The following is a 22,023-nucleotide window of genomic DNA, read 5'->3' on the forward strand; positions in this document are numbered from 1 at the left end:
ATTTCCTTACACCGAAGCTGCATCACATAACAACCTTTATGTAAATGATAGATATGTTACACTCTTGATTAAAAAGCCATCCAATAATCATTTCAAGTCAGTTTATATCTAAAAAAAAATATGCGGAAAAACATCTTACGGCGATCTGTATAACATCCATTCTCTTACTTACAATTATTTATAGATCACGATGTAGGGTATTCACTTTCCCTTGTCGTATTGAAATTAATTTAAGGAATTCTTCAAGATTAGGGTGACGCATAGCTGATATGATTCGTCTATCCTATGTTCTTAGTGCCCCTGATAACGCCAAATGTGTTGCGTGATTTGTCATCAACATATGATTTACTAATATACACATCTCATGAGTAATTTCGTGAAATGTACATAAAAAAGTACAGGAGTTCAAATTGATTAATGATGAAATTAAACAAAACTGAAGTTTGACGATTACAATCTGGTAGCGCTTTCGTCTCTTCGGTACAATCAACACTAAAATGTTATCTTGGCATGTTTTAATTTCTAATATAAAAGCACCATATGATTGATATTTAAAAATACAAATGTTTTATGACAACTGATATTTTGTTACTATCAGGACATTTATCATCTATTTCAATTTGGATACTTTTGTAACAGGTCCGCACCATACATGACATATTTGAATATTGTAAGTGATTGTAGGCTATATTTGACCTTGACTGCTCTGAAAACTGCAAAGACAGTTCATGCATGCCTAAGCGGATATTGACAAAGAGGAATGTTTTATTCTAAAGGGAGAGGAAAAGATTTCTGTATCAGATGAATAATTCTTATATTTTCGAGACCATGCAAGTACATTTGGACAGTGGTATGATAAATGGTTATAATTACATATCTGCGCGCTTTGACTAGATAAGTGCTTATCATTAACATCAGTCGAATAATGTTAAACATCGTTAGGTCCTCAAGAGGAACTGAAAAACATGTACCATTGTATCTGTTAATTGAAGTCTGTTACTGATAAAAGCTGAAAGAATCTTATTGTTTTACAGAATGTATTCCTGGAAAATACGATGATCAGTGTACAAATGATTGCTCAGACAACTGTAAGGACAACACATGCATGAAAAGCAATGGACAGTGTATAGGTAAGTATTGTTATCTTGCTGTAATATTAACACTACAATGAGTCTTGAAATACACGTTTAAAAATTGATCATTAATGTCTTGCTTTTTATCAATAGCTAATATTAATTTCGATAGAACATTTACTTTAAATGCACACCATCAAGAGCCTTGCAACAATTTAAACCACTCAATAAGCCGTTTTCAAACAGAAGATATATATCTATTGTTATACAATATATAGCATTCTTATTAGAAACACATATCCGAAACGTCTCGGAAGACATGCTATATTAGGATGTTTATCATTATTTGCTCAACATATATTATAGTAAATAATGGATTATTAAATATACAAAATAGCAAACACAGACATTAAGCTCATATGCTATTTTTGTTACTATATGACTACGGTTTCAGTTAGATATGATAACTGTCACAATCCTAGAGACAGCGAGTAAACCAAAATAAAAATATGGGCCATGCATATTGAGGTAAATGCAGGTCAAGTTACGTGTTAAAACCCGAACGCAGACATCCGAAATAAAACAAAAGTGGACACTGGAACCAGATGTTCTCATTTCCCTCTATTTTCGTTAAAATTGAAATGGAAGAAAAGGTCATATTAGCACTAGGATCTGCTATACACTTAATCTCCCCAGAATTCCTCAAAAATAATCATGTTTTCTATGAGATTACACATATTATTGATAATTTCACTAATTTACTTAGAATTAAAGTATTCATTGACGGCTGACACTGTATAAAATAGTAAACATTGCACTGAAGCGGTACTGGTGTTGTATCAAAAGACTGCTTATTACATATATGTTGTCTCGTTTGACTTGATTGTGCCTTTTCGTGTGATACCTAGCATCAAAGAAAGTCTTAAGCCATAAACATACCAACAAAGTATCTGGGTTAGCAAAAAGGTCCGATACATTACATTGTAAAGCTATGGAAATCTTTCTACAATTGTCATTCAGGAAAATGAAAGTAACAAGGGAGATAAACACAACAGCCATATGTTCAGCTAGACTGGGGTATTAACCAACAATTATTAACAAAACGCGATTTGTTCTCAGATAGATCACTTTGATTTTAAGTATAAAATGTAAGCTTTATATCGGGATATAAGTTACTATCCTTATTTTAAACTGTGTTTGTTTCTATCACTGAGTAAAGTTTGAGAAATTGTCAAAACTGCGTTAAATATTTTCAAAAGAAAAAGTGACTAAAGCGTTATTGCTATTGCTCTCAAGAAATATGACGACCAGTTTGTGAGTTATAGTATAGAAATAGTATGCTTAAATGAATATTAGGCGCATGAAATATGTCGGACTATCTCCAATGCCGTCTCGGAGTTATATAGACGGTTGGGTGAGAACGGCTTCTTTTCAAGGCTTGCAGTTTATTTTTTCACAAAACGAATGTATTGTTGACCATGCAAACCGACAAACATATTTCCGTATTGTAACTATGGACAATCGTGACAGTGCAAGTGTGGTGTAGAATAACACTAAGACTTGATAACAATATATAAAAAAATATATATACAAAATATACACTATGTTTTTGTTACTTCTAAGTAATATAAAACATTGCTATATCACTCTCACACAAAGTAAGTATATACAGCAACATAAGAATCACACAAAGCAAATATATATACTAATACTGAAATCGTGCAAGTGAAATATATACCAATGCTGGAAAAGTCAATGTATCAGTCACTATTAGAAAATCACTGCCTGGATACAGTGATCACGACAAGGCTCGCCCACCGCGGTCTGTAGTCCCCCGACCGTCTCTCCTCTTGACGACCTAGACCATAGCTCCTGTGCTATTAGGCTCACCAAACTCCATATGAGATGTTTCACGTTATAAACAGTACAGACCAAATGACATAAAGTGTCCACACAGAACACGGTCAGTCCGTAAAAAGTATTCACTACTTCAGTAACTATACAGCACACAGCACTCGGTTCACACATAACCTAAACATGTAGACCACACAGGACGGTTATCATAAAAGATAGCTACTACCTCATCTAGTGGTTGTTGCAGCCCTCACCGGATTAATAGTGTCTAGTTTCTATCATTGACACATGGTTGGAGCTATAATATATGAACAATAGACTTACTAACTATAGCTATACTGACTGTTATTAAAAGGTAACAAATACGTAAAGTATTCTTACTATCCATATGTATATACGATGACAATAACTGTAAGACATATTAATACGCTATGTCTTCCCATTTACTAAGTAGAGTAGAGTATATTTGTATAGAAATATAAAAGCACGGCACATGCCGCCTTAATGTTTAGGGCAATCTACGAGTGCAGTTCACTCAACCGTGACGCGTATACCTGAATGATATGCCAATTACCTAAATGACCAATAAGATTAGAAAATGGGCAATTAAATGGGAATAGGTTATAGGTAATACTAGGTTTAAAAATATATGTATCGCCTTGATCTTATGAAGCTAAAACAATACACACGCACGTGCGCGCGAATGTAAACAATGTGCACCCGATATACAGGTATGGTCATATATACAATCAACAGGTAAAATGACTAGAAATATCACAGATGAACAACAACTATGTACATGTCGTTAACTAGCAATGTTGTAACAAATATAAAATAAAACTCTGAACAATCTGCAGTTTGTGCTTGCTTACACATTCTCAATAACGATTGAGCAGAGCTAATTGTGGCTACTCATGGCTACATTGTATCTGTCGATCCCTACTTAAAAACCATAGACGGATGTCCATAACGCTGTCTCAGTAAAATAATTAAATGATCCGTTTTATCAGTAAAAATGGGGTAACATTAACAAAGATATATGAGTGACCTTGACACGTATAACAAACGCAAAGGAAACAATAGAAATTGTTTCCCACATCAGAAACACACAAGCTTTTCCAGTCAGGATGGCGGGAATACTCGGTCTTCTACTGACCACAGCAATATTTCTCATAATACGATCTTTTTTACCATGCTCAGAGGAATATTTATCTCCCCGGAAAGCATCCTAACACCTGCTCAAAAAACATCTCCGTCATGATGTCAGTAAAGTATCGTACTTATGCGATAAACAAGCTAAACCCAAACTCGATCAGTGGTCAGCCTTTCCAACATGGCGACCGACGACACAGCTCTACGAACATGGATAAATATAAACAATCGGCTACTTCATACCTGCTCATTATAAACATTTTACTTTGTGGAGAGTGTTCAAATCCAGGGCCTGTCTCAAATCCATGCAGTGTGTGTAAACGATCCGTAGCGAAAAACCACAGGACGATGACGTGTGACACTTGCGAATTATGGTCAGTAATGGGGGTGGAATTATTTCTAAAATGGACTATGTTAGTTTTGTTTGGATTAACTTCGATCTTCCAGTTTTTGCACTCGATTTATTTGAAACATCCAGCATCCGTTGCATAGAATTTTCACCGGGGGCAATGAGTGCAATGTCATCAGCATACAGAAGTATGGAGATAATACACGATCTATACCACGTTTCAAATCAGTAATATCTTTTGCTAAATCATTTATGTACATAGACAAAATTGTTGGCGAGGCATAACACCCTTGTTTTCGACCTTGCTCCACATCCATGGGTGGCGTTAGAATACGATTTATTCTAATTTTACATTTTTTGTTAAAATATAATGATTTGATAGTATTTAAAGCATCTTTTATAGCCCATAAAAGATCTCTGTTCACACAATCAAATGCTTTCATCATATCAACAAAACATACGATAGATGATTTTTTCTTGATTTTTCTGTTATTCAAAATAGAGTACAATATGTACTGGTGGTCAAAACATCTTCTGTTCTTTCTAAAATCGTTCTGTTCATATGCAAGTAATTTATTTGTTTCTAACCATTTTGATACCCGATTATTTAAAACCTTGGCATGCATTTTAGCTGTGATTGAAATAATTGCAATTCCTCTATAACTAACATATATATATATATATATATATATATATATATATATATATATCAAGCACTAACTCTGAATCATCTGTTTGTTTTAGTATGTGTTAATGGAAAGTACGGTGGTACTTGTAACTTCGATTGTTCTGACAACTGTAAAGACAAAGCATGCATGAAGGACAATGGATATTGTCTAGGTAAATAACACATGTCGATATAGTGCAATTTCTAATTGTATAGGTGCAATAACATATCAATTGTTCAGATAAAACATAAGTGATCATACCAATGTAATTCAAACATCGTTCATATAAAATTACATTGAAATCCTACTGGTGTGTTTATTTCTAGACATGTGATTACCGGAACAATTTCAAAGAGACAAAATAATATTAATTCTTAGAATATGTCTCATTATGCAACAGTGTATTTATTATTTTAAATATCATATTGACACATCTTAAGATACAAATCATTCGTTTAACAGAATGCAATCTTGGAAAACATGGGAATATGTGTGAATTGAATTGCTCTGACAGCTGTACAGACAAAAACTGTATGAAGAGCAATGGACATTGTATAGGTAAGTAAAGCTTTTTATAAAATTATAAAATGGATAACGGACAATAACAATTGATTCTGCATCTTTTGGACCCTTTTAAAAATCGAGCTTCATGCTGTTTACTGTAATTTCTTGAAGTTCAAGCTATTGAACTATTGATGATGGTCTTATTACGTGATATAAAGGAACCCGTGTGTTGAACATATAAAGTGTCGCCATGATATCAATCAGAAATCTCGATTAAATGGAATTACAAGTTGATTTTGTTTCGATAAGTAGTATATGCACTAGAAAGATAAATGGCTTGAAACTAGTTATAATGTACAACGGAGAGGTTCAGTTGGAGTAGTTATGTTGGAATAAGGAAACCTTCAATATACCAATTATAAAACGGAATTATCAGCTTTATGATATTCCGGGGAAAATGTCCCGTGTACTCGGATTTGTTCCCATTGATTGTGACATCATTTACATCACATCATAATAAATATTAAGATAACAGTGTACTGTACGTATACACTTTTTGATGACTTGGATTCAAACTGGAATTTATTTCTATGTGTAATTAATACTACGTCTCTTCTGGTACAACCCTAGGTACAATAAAGTAATGGTATTATATTACGGTTATTGGAATTACGTTAATTAAGTTGAATCGAGCGCGTCTGCACTTTGTATGCAAAAAAATGTATGCATTGAAGGATTTGCTAGGTTATCATTTGTAATTTATTGTTATTTAAGGTCCGAAACAGCCAGACAGTTTTAAAACCATTGCAGTCGGAATAGGGATCGGATCTGGGGTAGTCATTCTGGCTCTGGTTGTATTGGTCATCATATTGGTCAGACGTCTCTCAACGAACAAAGGAGACAACATGAATTCCACAAGTATGGCAGATTTGTCTCAGTCGGTCAGGCAACATGAGTTACATAGTAGCAAAGGTAACATCTGAGGATATGTTTCAGTAGAGCACTTGTTTATGTGTCTTGCCCTTTTGTGCTTTGCTGAGCCCCTACCGCAAGTTTCTTGACGTCATCTTTTTAAGGGTTATGAAAGCAAAAGCAAAAAATTAAGCAAAATCAAGTTAATTCACATCATTGTTACTAAAAAAGTGATGTTTTTGAAAATGCAATATGTCATCATTGTCTGCTAAACGAAATTATGCGACTTTCGATTCTGCATGCAGCGCCGCAAAGTATGGTGCCCTGGTATATGTTTTGGTAAATTCCCTTCTTTATCTAGAACGATCGTATATATAACCTACGCTAAACAGTTGGTATTGATTTCAAAATCTAATATATTTCCATTCATGGACCGAAGTGGTATAATAGTAAAATCAATGTGCGCTGTAAATAGCGGACACAGAAACTGGGGACACACTGGCGTCGTTCAATGACGACGGGATGATTGAATAAGTTGTAATTGAAACTTAAAAGAAGTGAAGCTGAAATTAAAGACTTATCATTGTTGATAACCAATGTAAATACTTATATTATAATTAATTTTGCTCTAACTCGTTATGTTTTGGAAAATTGTAATTTTAGGGCACAGAACCTTGCGACACAATGCTACTTAATCTGAAATCGTTCATTGTATAACGACTTAATGTTTGAACGGTACAAGTAAAATAATTTATTTGTTCAGATAGTCTGCAAAAGATTTGTGTCATCCTTCAAATTATAGATTTCTAAAGTAATAATTTACAAATTTTATATAATATTGTGTTAGATGAAATTTTAAGAAAAATCTTAAATTCGGCATTACAGTAGCAATAGCCAACTTTGATAACGTAATTGTGATAACTGATAAAATAAAAAATAAACATCGCATCATTTTCTGTAAAACTTCACATTCATTTTTTATTTTTTTTATTTTTGCAAACTACATTAATCCGGTTATGAGGTTATGAGTCTGACAATATTTTATGTAGATTTGTATTTGTGAAGTTTTAGTATTTGAGCGTCACAGATCATGTCTAACCCAATGTCTATGTTATAACAAGTTGTGTATACATAGTGTTCATACATCTTAAATTTAGTAACGTTTATGATTATCCTTCATTTTTCATTGAATATATCATTATCTTTTAAATTTAAATGTCATCAAACTATTAACTATTAGTCCCCTTTTCTATGGAATGCACATATAACTGGATGCTTGAGGATGGCAAATGTAACCGATTTTAATGCTCAATTCCGATGCCTTGACGACTGAAGAGGGCATCATTCAATTTAATTGGTACGCTTTCAGAGTTAATATCAGTTGTAATTTTTACCAATACATCGCCTTTTCTTGCTCCGTTATATCGACTCTACACCGTTTCGTTAGAAAAAAACCCCACCCAAAGCATCATGTAGAAGCAACTAAAGGACAAGGTTGGGTTGGTTTTAAAATCATTTTTGTTGATAATTTTGTAAACAAATAAAACTAAATCTTTCTGTGGAACATCAGTACTTACCTTTGGGATTATCGGTTATACCTCAATGCGAGTTTACTGAATACAAATACCAGTATTTACTTATAATTATTGGGGACAAAGCGATATATTTGCCTTCACAATAAAAGGCATCAATATTGAATAGAGATTCTATTAAAACCAAACACTAAATAAAAACGTAAATTCAGTAGATGTTCTTGCTAATCCTAACATAATCGGTTACAAAATCGTATTGACATATAAATATCTTCTTAGTTTCCGACTTATATTTCAGATGATACATACGACAAGATAGGAGCCTATACCACGGAACCACCTATTCAGACGAACACTGTTGATGAAAATTATGAACAACTGGACCCTCTAAAGAGAGAACCTGCACATGTTTACGAGACTACGACGACGGCTGTGCTGTAAATGAGGGCAAAAAGACAAGGATATGGAGCCTATTAAAACTCTAAATACATATTATGCACTGTATACATGTTATCATCATAATACTTTGCAAACACATCAAGTCGTCATCTATCATTAAGGGGGAGATACAAGTCATATGGCACATCTACTTGCATATATAGCTCAGTATAATATTTCACTTTAGCAACAACAAACATACCCTTATCACATACCAAAATGTTCGTAAGAACATAATGATCATTTATAGACAATAATATTTTTTTAAATTTAACTAAAAATGTTCAGAGATCATATTTAAATTTATTGGATGGTTGCATCCCTGGCTTACACAAGATAATAAGTCCATTTTCACAAAAATGTTATTTAATTTCATTAATCCATAGTTTATGAAAACCTACAAAGGAGTTCACTCAAAATCCATTTACAATGAAATACTGAAACAATTGTTTTATGGTTGTTGACCAAAGTTGGCAACCATTGTTTGCTAGAAGATAGTCCATGTAGTCAGTGAAGCAGAAATTATGGAGGCTCAAAACTGCAAAGCTGAAAATAGCAAAACAATATTTCCTTCGGTTTTGGCTCATTCCTCTTAAAACATTGACAGCTTCATTATCTTCAAATATAGTTTCGATTTCCAATTTAGATAATTGTTAAGACAATCTTTAAAAGAGGTATCACCCTTTATTTTATCTTCATTTCAAAAACTGTTCAGGGGTTTTCTCCCTGATTTCTTCAAAGGTGGTCGTCTTTAAATCTTCTTGGCTAAGTTAACAAAACATGGAGCTGTTGTGCTCTCCAAATCGGAATTTTATTTTGATTATATTTAAAAGAACTATTGCCCCATTTTTCTTCAACGGTTAATAATGATAATAATATACAATATTTATATAGCGCCATATATAATTTGATAAATTAATCTAACGCGCTTTACAACATATAATGACAGTATAAGCTATCATTGTGAAACAAAAACGGTTTACAATCACCATTGTACATTAACCAAGAAGATAAGTATCGCAATGTGCACATAAATGAATAAATATAGGGTGGTATTTACATGACGTCTAGCATTTCAATATTGTCCGGAGGTTCGTTCTTTCAATTTTTTTTTTATTTTCATGAGGTGTGTCTGTGCTTCCCAATTCAAAATTATTAATTGAACATAGTTTAAATAGCTATCTCTATTGACAGATTATGCAAAGCCAAATAATATAGTTACCTCGTGTATGAAATTCATGTGATAATCTGCAGACATGAGCTTTTTCTGTTCAATGTACCTGTTGTGTAGAAATCAAGATAGAATCTACAAAGTGTGATAGGTACATTTTTCACACCAGTAAACATATAGCTGTACAACTGATCAAGTATATGACTTCCATAATTGTTGGTTGTCTGAAAATATAAGTTAACAAAACATAAGTAAAAATAACGTTAATAAGCTTCATTATAAAGATTGACTGATTATATGCTCTGAGATTTCAGTTATCTTGACTATATTTCATTCAAATGAATTTAGTGAAATATACACACTGTTGTAGAATACTTAAACCCATGCTGATTATCAAATGTTTTCCTTGGTGCAAGGCCTGGAAATTATGTTTTTGATAACCCGACTGACATTAATTTTAAATCTTCTTTCTCTTTTTAACAATAGTAAAAAAAAAACAGTTTGTTATGCCTTGTTCACGTATTCAACATCAGAGTGAATTGTCCAGTGAATCACATATACTTGTATACGGTTATTAGAAAATTCGTTGTTGAAATTAAACCTCTGTTATAGGTGTGAAAATTACCTGCTGCAGTGCACTTTCTATTGTTAGTGCAAGGACTTCAATTACTTTGAAATAAACAGTGGCTGTGTAAAATTCAAAGCTGAGCATGGGGTTTTGCTTTGATCAGCTTCAACTGTTTCAACAAGTTGAACCAAAAAAGAAAGCACAGTCACAGACGGAAACCGGGGCTGACCTTTGGGTATGGCACATGTAAATCAAGGGGTTTATATGTTTATCATGGAATACATTTTTGTCATTAACACAGTCCAGTAAATATAAAACATAAACTGAACAACTGTGTACCTGTTCTTTCACTATTGTATCTATGGATAATAGTCCGTCCGACAGATTTAACTCGGCGCCTTCCTGATGTGCGAACACTTTGAGCAGAAGGTTCTTTTGTTTTTACCTGGAAATAGTTTTTAGAATTATATATTGCATTAATTTCTCCATTACTTTATAGCATCAAAGCATGCCAAATTATTGAGAAATAAATTATTGTTTTTCAAACATATAAATCAGAAGAAGGTCTTGCACCAATTAAATAATGTAAAATCTAAATGTGAAATAAAATGTTATGATTCAGTCAGTTACTAAATTTTATAAGAATCACACGTTTGCATACTGAACTCCGCTCGACCAATCAACTTGTGTTTACCTGATGCTTTTGCCTTAGACACCGTTGTATTTTTCATCTGTATTGTTGGCAGTTCTCACGGGTTTCCACACAAATGAATGTGGTGGATTTCCGTTACTACAGGAGGTCACTTAGTCCATACAGCGAGAAAGTTGTCGGACCCCAAACCAATGCTTGTAACCACGTGAGAAAATGTTGATCTGATACGTTTAACACAAAACAAACACATTATAAAAAGTGTTATAGGAGCGATAAGGAACTGACTATCTGCGATCGACTAGCTAAATGATAATATATGCAGCATATATTGCAAAATATACAAGGATCTCGAACGTAATGATAATACATGTATTTATGTGTAAATTGTACCTGCTTGCAAATGGACCTGTCCTTGGTTGATTACCGGATGTGTCCAACTACATATGTGCTATTGTATATACTCCTCTTCCGAAGAACTACAAGTGTGTCAGTTGTATACTTTTTGAGCATTTAAGTAAAATATTGCATATTTCTATGATACAATTATTGTTATCATTTTGAGACTACAATATCAGTTTGATTGATGTTTTGCAAAGATTTTTGGATTCGCGGAGGGATATAACAGGATGTAGAAAAAATGTCCATTATGGCGAAATGTAGAAAACATATGATTGTGTGAACAGTTTGTTCACAAATGCAACTAGTTACCCCATAAAGTAGAACTGTAAGCCAAAGGCAAACTTCCACAACCTCCCCCCTACATAAACCAAAACTGTAAGCTAAAGCTTACTAAGGCAACGTATTGCACGCAATCCATAGTCTCCAACCAGTAATGATTTCTTCATTGACTGAGCTGTACACTTATTTAAGTATGCAGGTTACTCACATGCTTCCTGTACTCCCACCTAATGCCACAACTTGCAAACCAAATCCTGTTAGCCAAGAAGAACGAGAGTTCTGCTGAAATCATCCTGGTTGTTAAGGACGAGATGTCAGAACAAGGATTTTTAACAAAGGGCCTTAACTCCTTAAAAAGGGTTGAGATGGAAAAACCACTACCCTAATGCATGACATCAGGGGGTTATTACCATATCTGTAAACTTTCATTGAATTTTGCCCAGTAGTTTAGGGGGCAGAAACAGGTTTTTTTTTCAACAAAGGGACATTACTCCGTAGGATTAAAACAAATAACACCTGGATGCACAATAGCAGGTGATCGTTATCATTTCTGAAATCTTTTGTTGTAATTGGCCATGTAGTTTTGGAGGTGTTGTCCGGATAATTTTTTTCAACAAATGGCCATAACTTTGTAAAAAAAAGGGGTCAGAATGTAAATATATTACCTGGATCCACAATTCCAGGTAGTAGTTATCATATCTGGGGAATTTGTTGAAATCGATCCGTAACTTTAGAAGGTGTTGTCCGGACAAAACGTGTCAGGTTTTTTTCAACCAGGGGCCATAACTTCGTAAAAAATGGTAGGAAAGGGAAAATAATACCAGAACGCACAACCTCAGGTGGTAATGATCATATCTGGAAAGTTTGGTTAAAATTGGTCCATTTCATTAGAAAGTGTTTACCAATACGCCTATTGTGATCACTTTGCATAACGACCTGTGAATATGACTAATAAACGTTTATAAAAATGATATAATTTAACCATGTGTTTTTAGCTTACGTTAAATCGCAATATGCGTCCTGAATCATATATGTTTGAAATAATACGTAAAAGTAAAACAAATGCGGAAGCCATATGAACCTTCTTTAATATTAATATCATTGTATGCGGAGTTACAGGACATTGAAAAATTACATGTCTGAAGTAGTCTGTAAGTAGTTAGCATAACTGCACATCAATGTATCATGTTATTATTTCATTTAACTTCTCGTTTTCATTACGCACAGCCAATTTAAAAAAAAAACATCCATTCCGTACAAAAAAAAACGTATGCTAAATTTACATGAATAGTCAGAAATGGATTGAACGACTGACAACAAAAATAATATATTGGACGATGCATAGGTAGTATGATTTGGAATATATAGGAAAATAAAAATACCAATTATATGATACACTTTATACATCATTTGTGGAGGTTAGATTAGGTGAGCACAGGATTTAATTTGGACTTGTTAAGATCGTGTTATTTCTAATGTGCATACACCCGCTACCTGGAACCTCGAACTTATATATAAACCAAGTCCGTGCTGGTACACACCGATATACAAATATAGAACTAACACAGCTATCTCCACAGCCTTATACATCCCATTTGTGTGTACTAAACACAGTCACACAACCTTACACATGTACCCGTGTGCATTGTACCATACACACGTATACACAGATAGCGACGTGCCTACACTACGAATGCTTCGATTACTAAATGTATTCTAAAATTGAACCAATGTTAGCGTTTCAAACCGGACAAATAAACCAGAGAAAAATAATATATATCAAAAGATATTAATATGGCATGCTTGTAAATGTTTATAGGGAGGTAGGAGGTATTATCACATAGTATGACTTATCGATCATACATAAACATGATACATTACGAACAGGAATTTCGTGACATATCTCTCTGTTAGTGACTTTTAGTTGTAACAGCCATTCTCTAAACATGTTTATCAGGATGCATTTTGTAATAGTTATAATGTTTAGCTGTTTACCACCAACTGTGAAATTATTTCCGAGACAGACACTTTCCCATTAGTCTACTGTGATGTGTACTTCCAAAAGAGTATAGCCTGTATAACACGTACATCAATGATACTCTATTCTGTTTTGCTCATGTTTATTGTTTAATGATATAGGCTAGTGAAGTCTGTGGAACTAGTGTGTCCAGGTTACTTATTACTGAATACATCTACGTGTACGTCCGTGCTTGCGCTTCTTACATAACTGATTATTTATGTTATGAAATATAATACTTGGATATAACATGAGATATCATGCAAAAACAAATATAAAAACAAATGCAGTGTGCCTAGTTCGTAAGGAAACGTGTACAGTTGGAAAGTGGGACAAGAAGAATGCTTCATGTTTACATATTGTACGATTTAGACGAACTTTAGTAAGTCTAGGTGCCCATTGCACTAAATACTATTGGCGTTTATGAAACAAACACAGCCGGAGTGATTTTTTCGCATTCCACCTTTCCAAGTCTGGTGTAGATCGTATGACCGATATCAATGTATCAACATTTAGCTAGCATAATAGCTTGAATACGATCAGTTTGATATATTAGAATTCCAAAATCCCGGTATATAATAAAGAACTTACATGAACTGTTTGACTGCCAACGCAATGCATACTACAGTGTTTTCCGCACGGTCTTTATACACGCACATACTATTACCAGTTCAGTCAATAAAGAGTTGTGGGCTTTAACAATACAGGTCAGTGGTTTCCAATAAAATTGCATTTGTACAGTTTACGATAACAGATTTTCTCAACATCATGAAGTCACAATCCCTGTTTGAATTGTCAAGTTGAGAGTCTAAATTTATGATTGATCATTGAACAGTTATGGTCAATTTATGGTATGTAATATAGTCTTTTCAAGTAGAATAAAACAATGGAAGTGTAATTATATATAAGGGAAATTGTTATATTAATTATGTTTAATTATCAATATTTTGTTATATATTATTTTGTTTTGCGTTAATGCTGGTGTAACAGATCAAACATATAAGATGGAGTAATCCTCTAGTTCCCTGTTTGTGTGTTCATTCTTAATACGTCCCTTATAATGACAGGTAGTGTAAATACGATATTTGGTTAGTGGTTTGTGGTTTTTCAACTAAACCGCACTCCTCTAGCATATTTAAATGTCCTTTATATTGGATAATTGTTAATTTAAAGATTGAATTTCACCATTTCCTTTTCTTTAAAGAAAGTATGTATTCAACTTAAAGTTGCAATACATTACTGTCAGTAGAACAACGGTTGATCTCTATTTACCTTCAAGTTTCAATAGAATACTGTCAATAGTGTAAACTGGTTTTTCCTCTTTTCATCAAATGAAAAGCGTTTGCTCATGTCAGCTGACAAGAGTTATGTCCACCACAGGTAGACTGTCAGTATAATTATACTTCCTGGTTGTCTTCCCACTACAGTGTGTAACAGCCGACTGTCATGTCGACCAGACAAAGCTTACGGAGTTGGGGGATATTACTTATCCTACTGTTTACTGTACCGGTTTCAAGATCCGAAAGTAAGCATTTATTCGATTTTTTCATTTTTTTATAATTTCATGAATAGAACGATGAACGTAAGACACATATATTGTTAGTGTACCTATACGATTCTGTATAGGTACAGATATTAATATTGTATAGTTTAATGACTGCCTTGGTATATCAGCGATTGTGCATGAGTGGTGTAATTTCTTTACATGATATCCAAACTCACTGTTTATATTACATATATATCTTATATTTGCATAAGTGTTAACATTTTGGAGAGTTTTTAATAATATTTCGACATTAATGCCTCTCCATGTCACAAACATGAAAACATTAATATAACGATGATTAACTCCCTTGTGTCCTTTAGACACGCCCGCTTCAGTATAGATGTACATGTCATCGTTGGTTCGACTCTTAGGAGACTCTTCCGGATTGTCGCGACAGATGTATCCTGTCGACAAGCAAATTACTGATCCTGTCGTGTTCTATCTGTGAACTTTCAATAAAATTTAGAGAAATGTAAGGTACATAAGATGTCTTTTTGACAAAGTAATGTCAGTAGCAAACATAAGTAGATATATACAATTGTTTACTGGGGGGGGGGAGGGCGGGATTAAGTGAGCTCTGACCAGATGCTCTTGGAGGTGTACAATTGTTTAAAGGGAATTATTAGGAGGGAATGTAAGTGAACCTATCCTAGAGTGAGAGTTATTATTAGGCTAACAGTTAGATTTTATTGTCCTCCCTCGGAAACACGAAAAAGCAGGAAATTTAAGTCTAACCTGACGAATTTACGAACTACTTCATAAATGGTGTTATAATTGCCTTGTCTGAATATACGTGAATCCAACTAGTTCCTTGCTGATATGCCGTTTATAGTTTAATTGTTATTGTGTCGTATTGGTATCTATATGATATATACATACTTTCAACCTACTATAGACTTGTGTACGTGTGATTCGTTAGATTGTTGGTATTTGATTTGTAACTGTCGACACAAATATCAATTTCTTTATCAAGTTGACTTAAATTATGTTAACATTATTTTCTACCACATAATTTAGTTGTTTTGTACAACTTGTCATGCAAACATGCAAATATCTTATAATTAATTAATAAGTTAGCATAATTGTGAACAGTAATACGCAGCATGGATTAGAAAAGTAGAATTACTGTTCCACTTTATGTACAGATTTATAAGTGCATTGACACAGTGTTCTAGGCAACTCTGATTAGCTTTTGTGTTCTTGATACGTAATTCGTTGCTTAATATAATGCTTAATACGAACAAGTAATTCGATATACAAAATGTTATGTTGATGCTTTCGGGTTTTATAAAGACTATTCACAAAATGAACCCCGTTTTGATGTTCTACTCATTCTAATATTATCTAAACAGTCCCCACAAATGCAAACTAAATAACTTATCTGGCAAACAGTAAAAAATTCGTATTCGTAAAAATACGTAAAACATGTGTACACTTTCAATGTAATGTAAAAGCGTTATGTATGAAAGAAAAAACAAAACATGCTTTTAGAAGTGTCAAAATAAAATATTTATAAACACAAAAGAAAACTACAAAAAATAAGCAGTTAGTCATTTAAGATAGTACATTTTTTTATTATCGTATGCTTAAAAAAAAATCAAAACATTTATCTCAAGACAGAAAAAGATAATACGGTAGTTATATTTCTGCTGAGTATCTAATTTTGATGTCAAAAATATTACATTGACCGAAAACTGTTCGACAGCCGTGTGCATTAGTATATGGTAGTTATAAGATTGTCATGAACATGGTTAGCAAGAAAATCTAGGATGAGGATCATATTACTAAACTTGACTTGAACAGAGTATTTCTTGTCGGTTATTAAGTCCTCTTCAGTGGTGTCGGTGCTAATAAAGATCTGTAAATGTATCAATGTTAAAGATACGGGTTGATAGCATCATTCTATCAAAGCAAGATACAAAAAAAAACCATTATATTTAGCGTCGCATATTAAAAACAATAAACATAAGTACTGTAGTGTTTTTCTCCCAACATACATCGAATACAAATGAGAGTTAACATGAACATTAGCATGTGGAGACTTTAATCTAGTTTTTAACTGTGATATTGACTATGATGGTACTTACAAAAAACTCATAATCCCCATGCACGAGGAAAACTCTTACAAATAATAGACCAGGAAAACTTTATTGACATCTATAAACAGTATTATCCAAACCAAAGAAGATGAACTTGGAGGGTATAAACCCCACTTAAGCTGTCAAGGCTGGGTTTCTTTTCTACCTCTGACATTCTTTTATCTAGTCTCAAAACTGCTACTAAAGAACCCGGATATAGATCAGATCATTCCTTTCCAAACATTTCTCTTTAGTTTAATGAATTCAAAAAAGATAAAGGCTTATGGAAATTTAACAACTCATTAATTTGACTGAGAATATATAGATTTGGTAAAAACTGTCAACTTGGATACAAAAAAAAACAGTACTATTTACCTGTTTATGATCATGAGCATATAGACGAACTTTTGGATGTCGACTTGCAGTTGACTATTAATGATCAATTATGTTAGAGGTCCTTTTTGATGAATATCAGTGGTAAGAGTAAATCTCATTCTTCTTATATAAAAAAAATAGCAAAGAAATGTGAGGGAAAATGAACTAAAAATTTAGATGAGATAGAAATTTAGATATCAATTTAGATGAGATAGAAACTAAGAAGGGAATCAGAACAAATCAGAATACTAATACTGAAAGGTAGTATAATGAGATCAAGAGCACAGTGGATAGAAGAAGGCGAAAAACCGACAAGTTACCTTTTTGGTTTGGAAAATCGAAATTATACTTACAAAATAATTCCCAAAATCAGACAAATGAAGGATCCAATGCAATAAAACAAAAAGAAATTTTGGAAAATGTTTAGTCATTTTATGAAAATCTATATGAAAAAATGGCAATATAGCACATATAAATTTGGAAGGTATCTTAATTTTGACAATATTCCCAAACTTACTGTTGCAAAAGCCCAAAATTTTGAGGATGTTATCTCATTTGAAGAAGCTAGTCCATTTCTGAAGATTATGAAAAACAATACAAGTCCGGGATCAGATGGTTTTACTGCAGATTTTTTTTCTTGAATCAATTCAGAAATGTTGTTGTTAGGTCTTTAAATTATGGATATTTACATGGACAGTTATCAGTTACTCAGCGACAAGCTAACGTCACCTGTCTACCCAGAGGGGATAAACCTGGACACTTTCTAAAGAAATGGCGCCAAATTTTTCTTACTAAATATAACATATAAAATAGCATCTGAGTTTATTTCTCATATATTTGAGTCAGTGTTAGACAAACCAAATAATATTTACCAAACTAGGGTTCTATCAGGACGTTACCTTGGGAAACACACAAGGTTACTGTATGATTCGATACAATTCACAGAAGAAAATAATATACCAGGTATGATTTTGATCATAAACTATAAAAAGCCTTCGACTCAGCATCTTAGAATTTTATTGAAAAGGTTTTTATTTATTTTGGATTAAGAAATGATCTTCTCTCCTGGTTAAAAACTTTCATAGAAATGCATCAACTTCAATTAATCAGTGAGCAATCTATCTACATTTTTCGACACAAAAAGTGACTGTAGACAGGGCGATACAATCGCTCCCTATATCTTTATATTTTGTACTGAAGTCTTAGCTATTAGAATACGAAATAACAAAAAAAGAAATGGTATTAAAACTGGTGAACTTCCTGTCCTCTCTCTCAATACGCTTATGACACTTTTCTCATGTTAGATGGATCTTAACAGACATTATCTGAATCTTTAAAAGAATTTGATATGTATGTAAGTATATTTGGGCTTAAAAGTAAGAAGTATAGTCAGGACACATTTATGCCAGAGATGAATTTACAGTGGGGACAGGAAAGATTTAATATATGAGGGGTAGAATTTGATGTTAACCTACACGCTATACCTAAAATTAATCATGACCAGAAGAAAGTAAAACTAAAAGCTCTTCTGTAAACACGGAAAAGAAAAACATGACACCAATAGGGAAAAATACATGTAACTAAATCCCTGTTGAGTTCACAATTTAATCACCTTTGTAAAGCTGTACCAAACCACGATGAAAAGAAGTTAAACTAAATTGATTCCATTTTATTTTAATTTTTGTGGAATAGTTAAGTTGACAAAGTTAAAAAACATTACTATTGATGGTGGATTAAAAACGGCTAATATAAGGGGTTTTGCAGAATTATTGAAGTTTGGTTGGGTTAGAAGATTTTATCATTTACCAGGTAAATGGTTCTCAATATTAAGAACTTGTGTAAACACAGATTTTCTACATAACATTGGAGGTGAGTATGTACAATATTGTCAAAATGCATGTAATAATAAATTTCGGAAAGACATTTTTAAAGCATGGTATCAATTAAATATTTCAAAAGAAATGACTATCAGACGAGAGAAGTCAGTGATAGAAATACCTCTCTGGTTCAATACAAATATAACTATATCAGGAAATCTTTTTTTTATACAAACAATGGTATACAAAAGGAGTAAGGACTATACTGACTTGCTAAAGGCTGATAACATGATACGTTTTTCACCTTTGAAGATTTTCTGCAGACATCCTATGTGACAAACAATTTTCTTAAATACCAAGGGATAATATCTTCTGTTAAAAATCAGATCAATTGCCTGTAGAGTCTACCGCAGTGCGACCAATTATACATTTTCATATACAGATTATCTAAAACATTTCAAAGCATCGACTGATTTTTGTTATATTTTGAAATAAACTTTGAGAGAACCCTATGGTAAAGGCAAGTGGGGGAACAGTTCGAACTAATCAACAGAGACTGAGGAATATTTTATAAAATGCCATTTTAGGTAACACAAACTACTAAACGTCAGTGGCTTCAGTGCAGGATATCTCATCACTTTCTTACTACTAATTCCAGACTTTTTAAAGCAAAGTTAGTCATCAGTCCATTATGTTATGTATGTTACTGTGAAAGCGAATCAATCACTCAGCTTCTTTGGGAATGCCAAGAAGTCCAAACACTTTTTTAAATTTTAGAGAAACTAACTGATACGTTTTTTAAACCTTTTTCTATCAACAAACAATCTTTTTTTATTTGGAATTACAAATAACAATAGCACTAGTTTCAGAGTTGATAATGAAATGATTTAATAATCAAACACTACATTTACGAAACAAGATGTTTGCATAAGTCTTAAATATTAATACTCTTGTTAAAATCATACATAACCACTATTCTGTTCAAAAATATATTTCAAACCGCAAAAAAATACATATCTAAACTCTGTTTGTCTGTCTGTCTGTCTGTGTACTTGTAAAAATCAGACTTCTTTGCTTGTTCGCAAATTTTCACAATAGTGTTCTTGCTAATTATGAATGATGATCAAGAGATGATAATGATGGTGATAATGATTTTTATGACGATGATGATGATGATGATGATGATGATGATGATGATGATAAAGATGAAGATTATGAAGATAGATATTATTTTAATGAAAATATGATGATTATTCAGCTTTTTAAGTTAGTGACGTACATGCAACTCATTCTCAATAGGACATTCGGTTTAAGGTTTCTTTGTTTGTATGTCATTTGATAAAACATCTGTTTGTGTTAAGGCCTTTTATTCACACGTGTCGATCTAGGACGTTGCAAAATAATAAATCATGACATATATGTCGATAAACTTAAAAATCATGAAAATAGAGATTATAAAACGATATCTCACCACACATTTATTCAAAGATTATTCCGAAAGTCATATCAACCACGAAACCTATCGCACATCGTTCGTTTATTTCGTCCTTCGTACGCTTAGTCATGCAAAGCGAACGAATCGCTCACTTATCTTTTATTTATCTATTTTTATAGTGTACACATCATACGAAGCACATCTTTTAAAGTTGTTCGATGTCACAACTTAACCTCTTATTTATTGAATTTTACTCAAAGTTAAAAAAGAAAGTGTTACTTTTGATTCAAATTTTAACTTTTGTAAAATCACCAGAAATAAGAGTTTCTTTTTGACCTTCAGGAAATGTTGCTTTAACGGGAAGTGCTGTACAATCAACAGATCAGGGCGATACATGGACAGCAGATAAAGCTATAGACGAATGCACCATTCAAGTGATTGGACCTTCACCTCATTGTTGTGCTCATACAGCTGACAAGAATAACAAACAAGCTTGGTGGCGTGTGGATTTAGGACATAACAGAACAATACAATACATCACCATATACTACAGAAGTAAGTTGTTGTGGAATCTGATTAAATCGGTCAGATGTTGTGTGAAGAATTTATTACGATTCAAATTATCATAAGTTTCGCTACTCTCCGGTTTTGTGAATTAGCATTACTTGGCTACCCACATAAGATAACAAGAAATATCGACCGAATACACAATGTATATAATGTTTGATTTCACTAATTGTTACTGGCATCTGGTGATTAGGAAGGATTGATCGACTGCCGGTGATCGTACAACTTTGTTGGAAGAACGTTTTCATTTATTTGTAATATTAATGTTTCAGGCTGACATATTCATTTGACATTTGGAACGTATTTAAGGTGAACATGTTTCGACTTATGAAGCTTTGACAATATTTTAGTGCATTGTACATACGTTAGCATAAACCACATACAATTTATTGAAAAATTAATGTTTTGAAAATTGTCATTATGTTTCAGAATATTCTGAAATAGTCAAAGGTTATGTGTTCTGTGTATATATTATACATATTTATATAGGATATTTACCTTGACAAGCTGGTAAGACAGGCTTAATGAAATAAAACATGAACACAAAATCTGAATTGAATATGGCCGTTTATTACATTAAACGACGGTTGTTATGAAGTTAACATTTTGTCATATAAATAAATCTAAAAAGTCATAG

General features: G+C 32.9%; 2 protein-coding genes across 2 annotated transcripts in view; both read left to right on the plus strand.

Moving 5' to 3' along the window:
• Positions 1 to 828: 828 nt before the first annotated feature.
• On the plus strand, positions 829 to 11,463 carry LOC110461544. The gene is made up of 6 exons (XM_021515057.1): positions 829 to 850; positions 1,035 to 1,130; positions 5,173 to 5,268; positions 5,559 to 5,654; positions 6,375 to 6,572; positions 8,343 to 11,463. The coding sequence occupies exons 1-6, from the start codon at positions 829 to 831 to the stop codon at positions 8,483 to 8,485; spliced, it is 651 nt and encodes a 216-aa protein (XP_021370732.1). The 3' UTR covers positions 8,486 to 11,463.
• Positions 11,464 to 14,938: 3,475 nt separating this feature from the next.
• Positions 14,939 to 22,023, plus strand: part of LOC110461545 (receptor-type tyrosine-protein phosphatase mu-like) — a 37,838-nt gene continuing 30,753 nt past the window's right edge. Inside the window, exons 1-2 of the mRNA XM_021515058.1 lie at positions 14,939 to 15,093; positions 21,162 to 21,374. Coding sequence (XP_021370733.1) covers positions 15,015 to 15,093; positions 21,162 to 21,374 — 292 coding nt within the window. The 5' untranslated portion in view covers positions 14,939 to 15,014. The remainder of the gene's footprint in view (positions 15,094 to 21,161; positions 21,375 to 22,023) is intronic.

Source organism: Mizuhopecten yessoensis, unplaced genomic scaffold (genome assembly GCF_002113885.1).
Source record: "Mizuhopecten yessoensis strain PY_sf001 unplaced genomic scaffold, ASM211388v2 scaffold10635, whole genome shotgun sequence".
NCBI classification, from domain to species: Eukaryota; Metazoa; Mollusca; class Bivalvia; order Pectinida; family Pectinidae; genus Mizuhopecten; species Mizuhopecten yessoensis.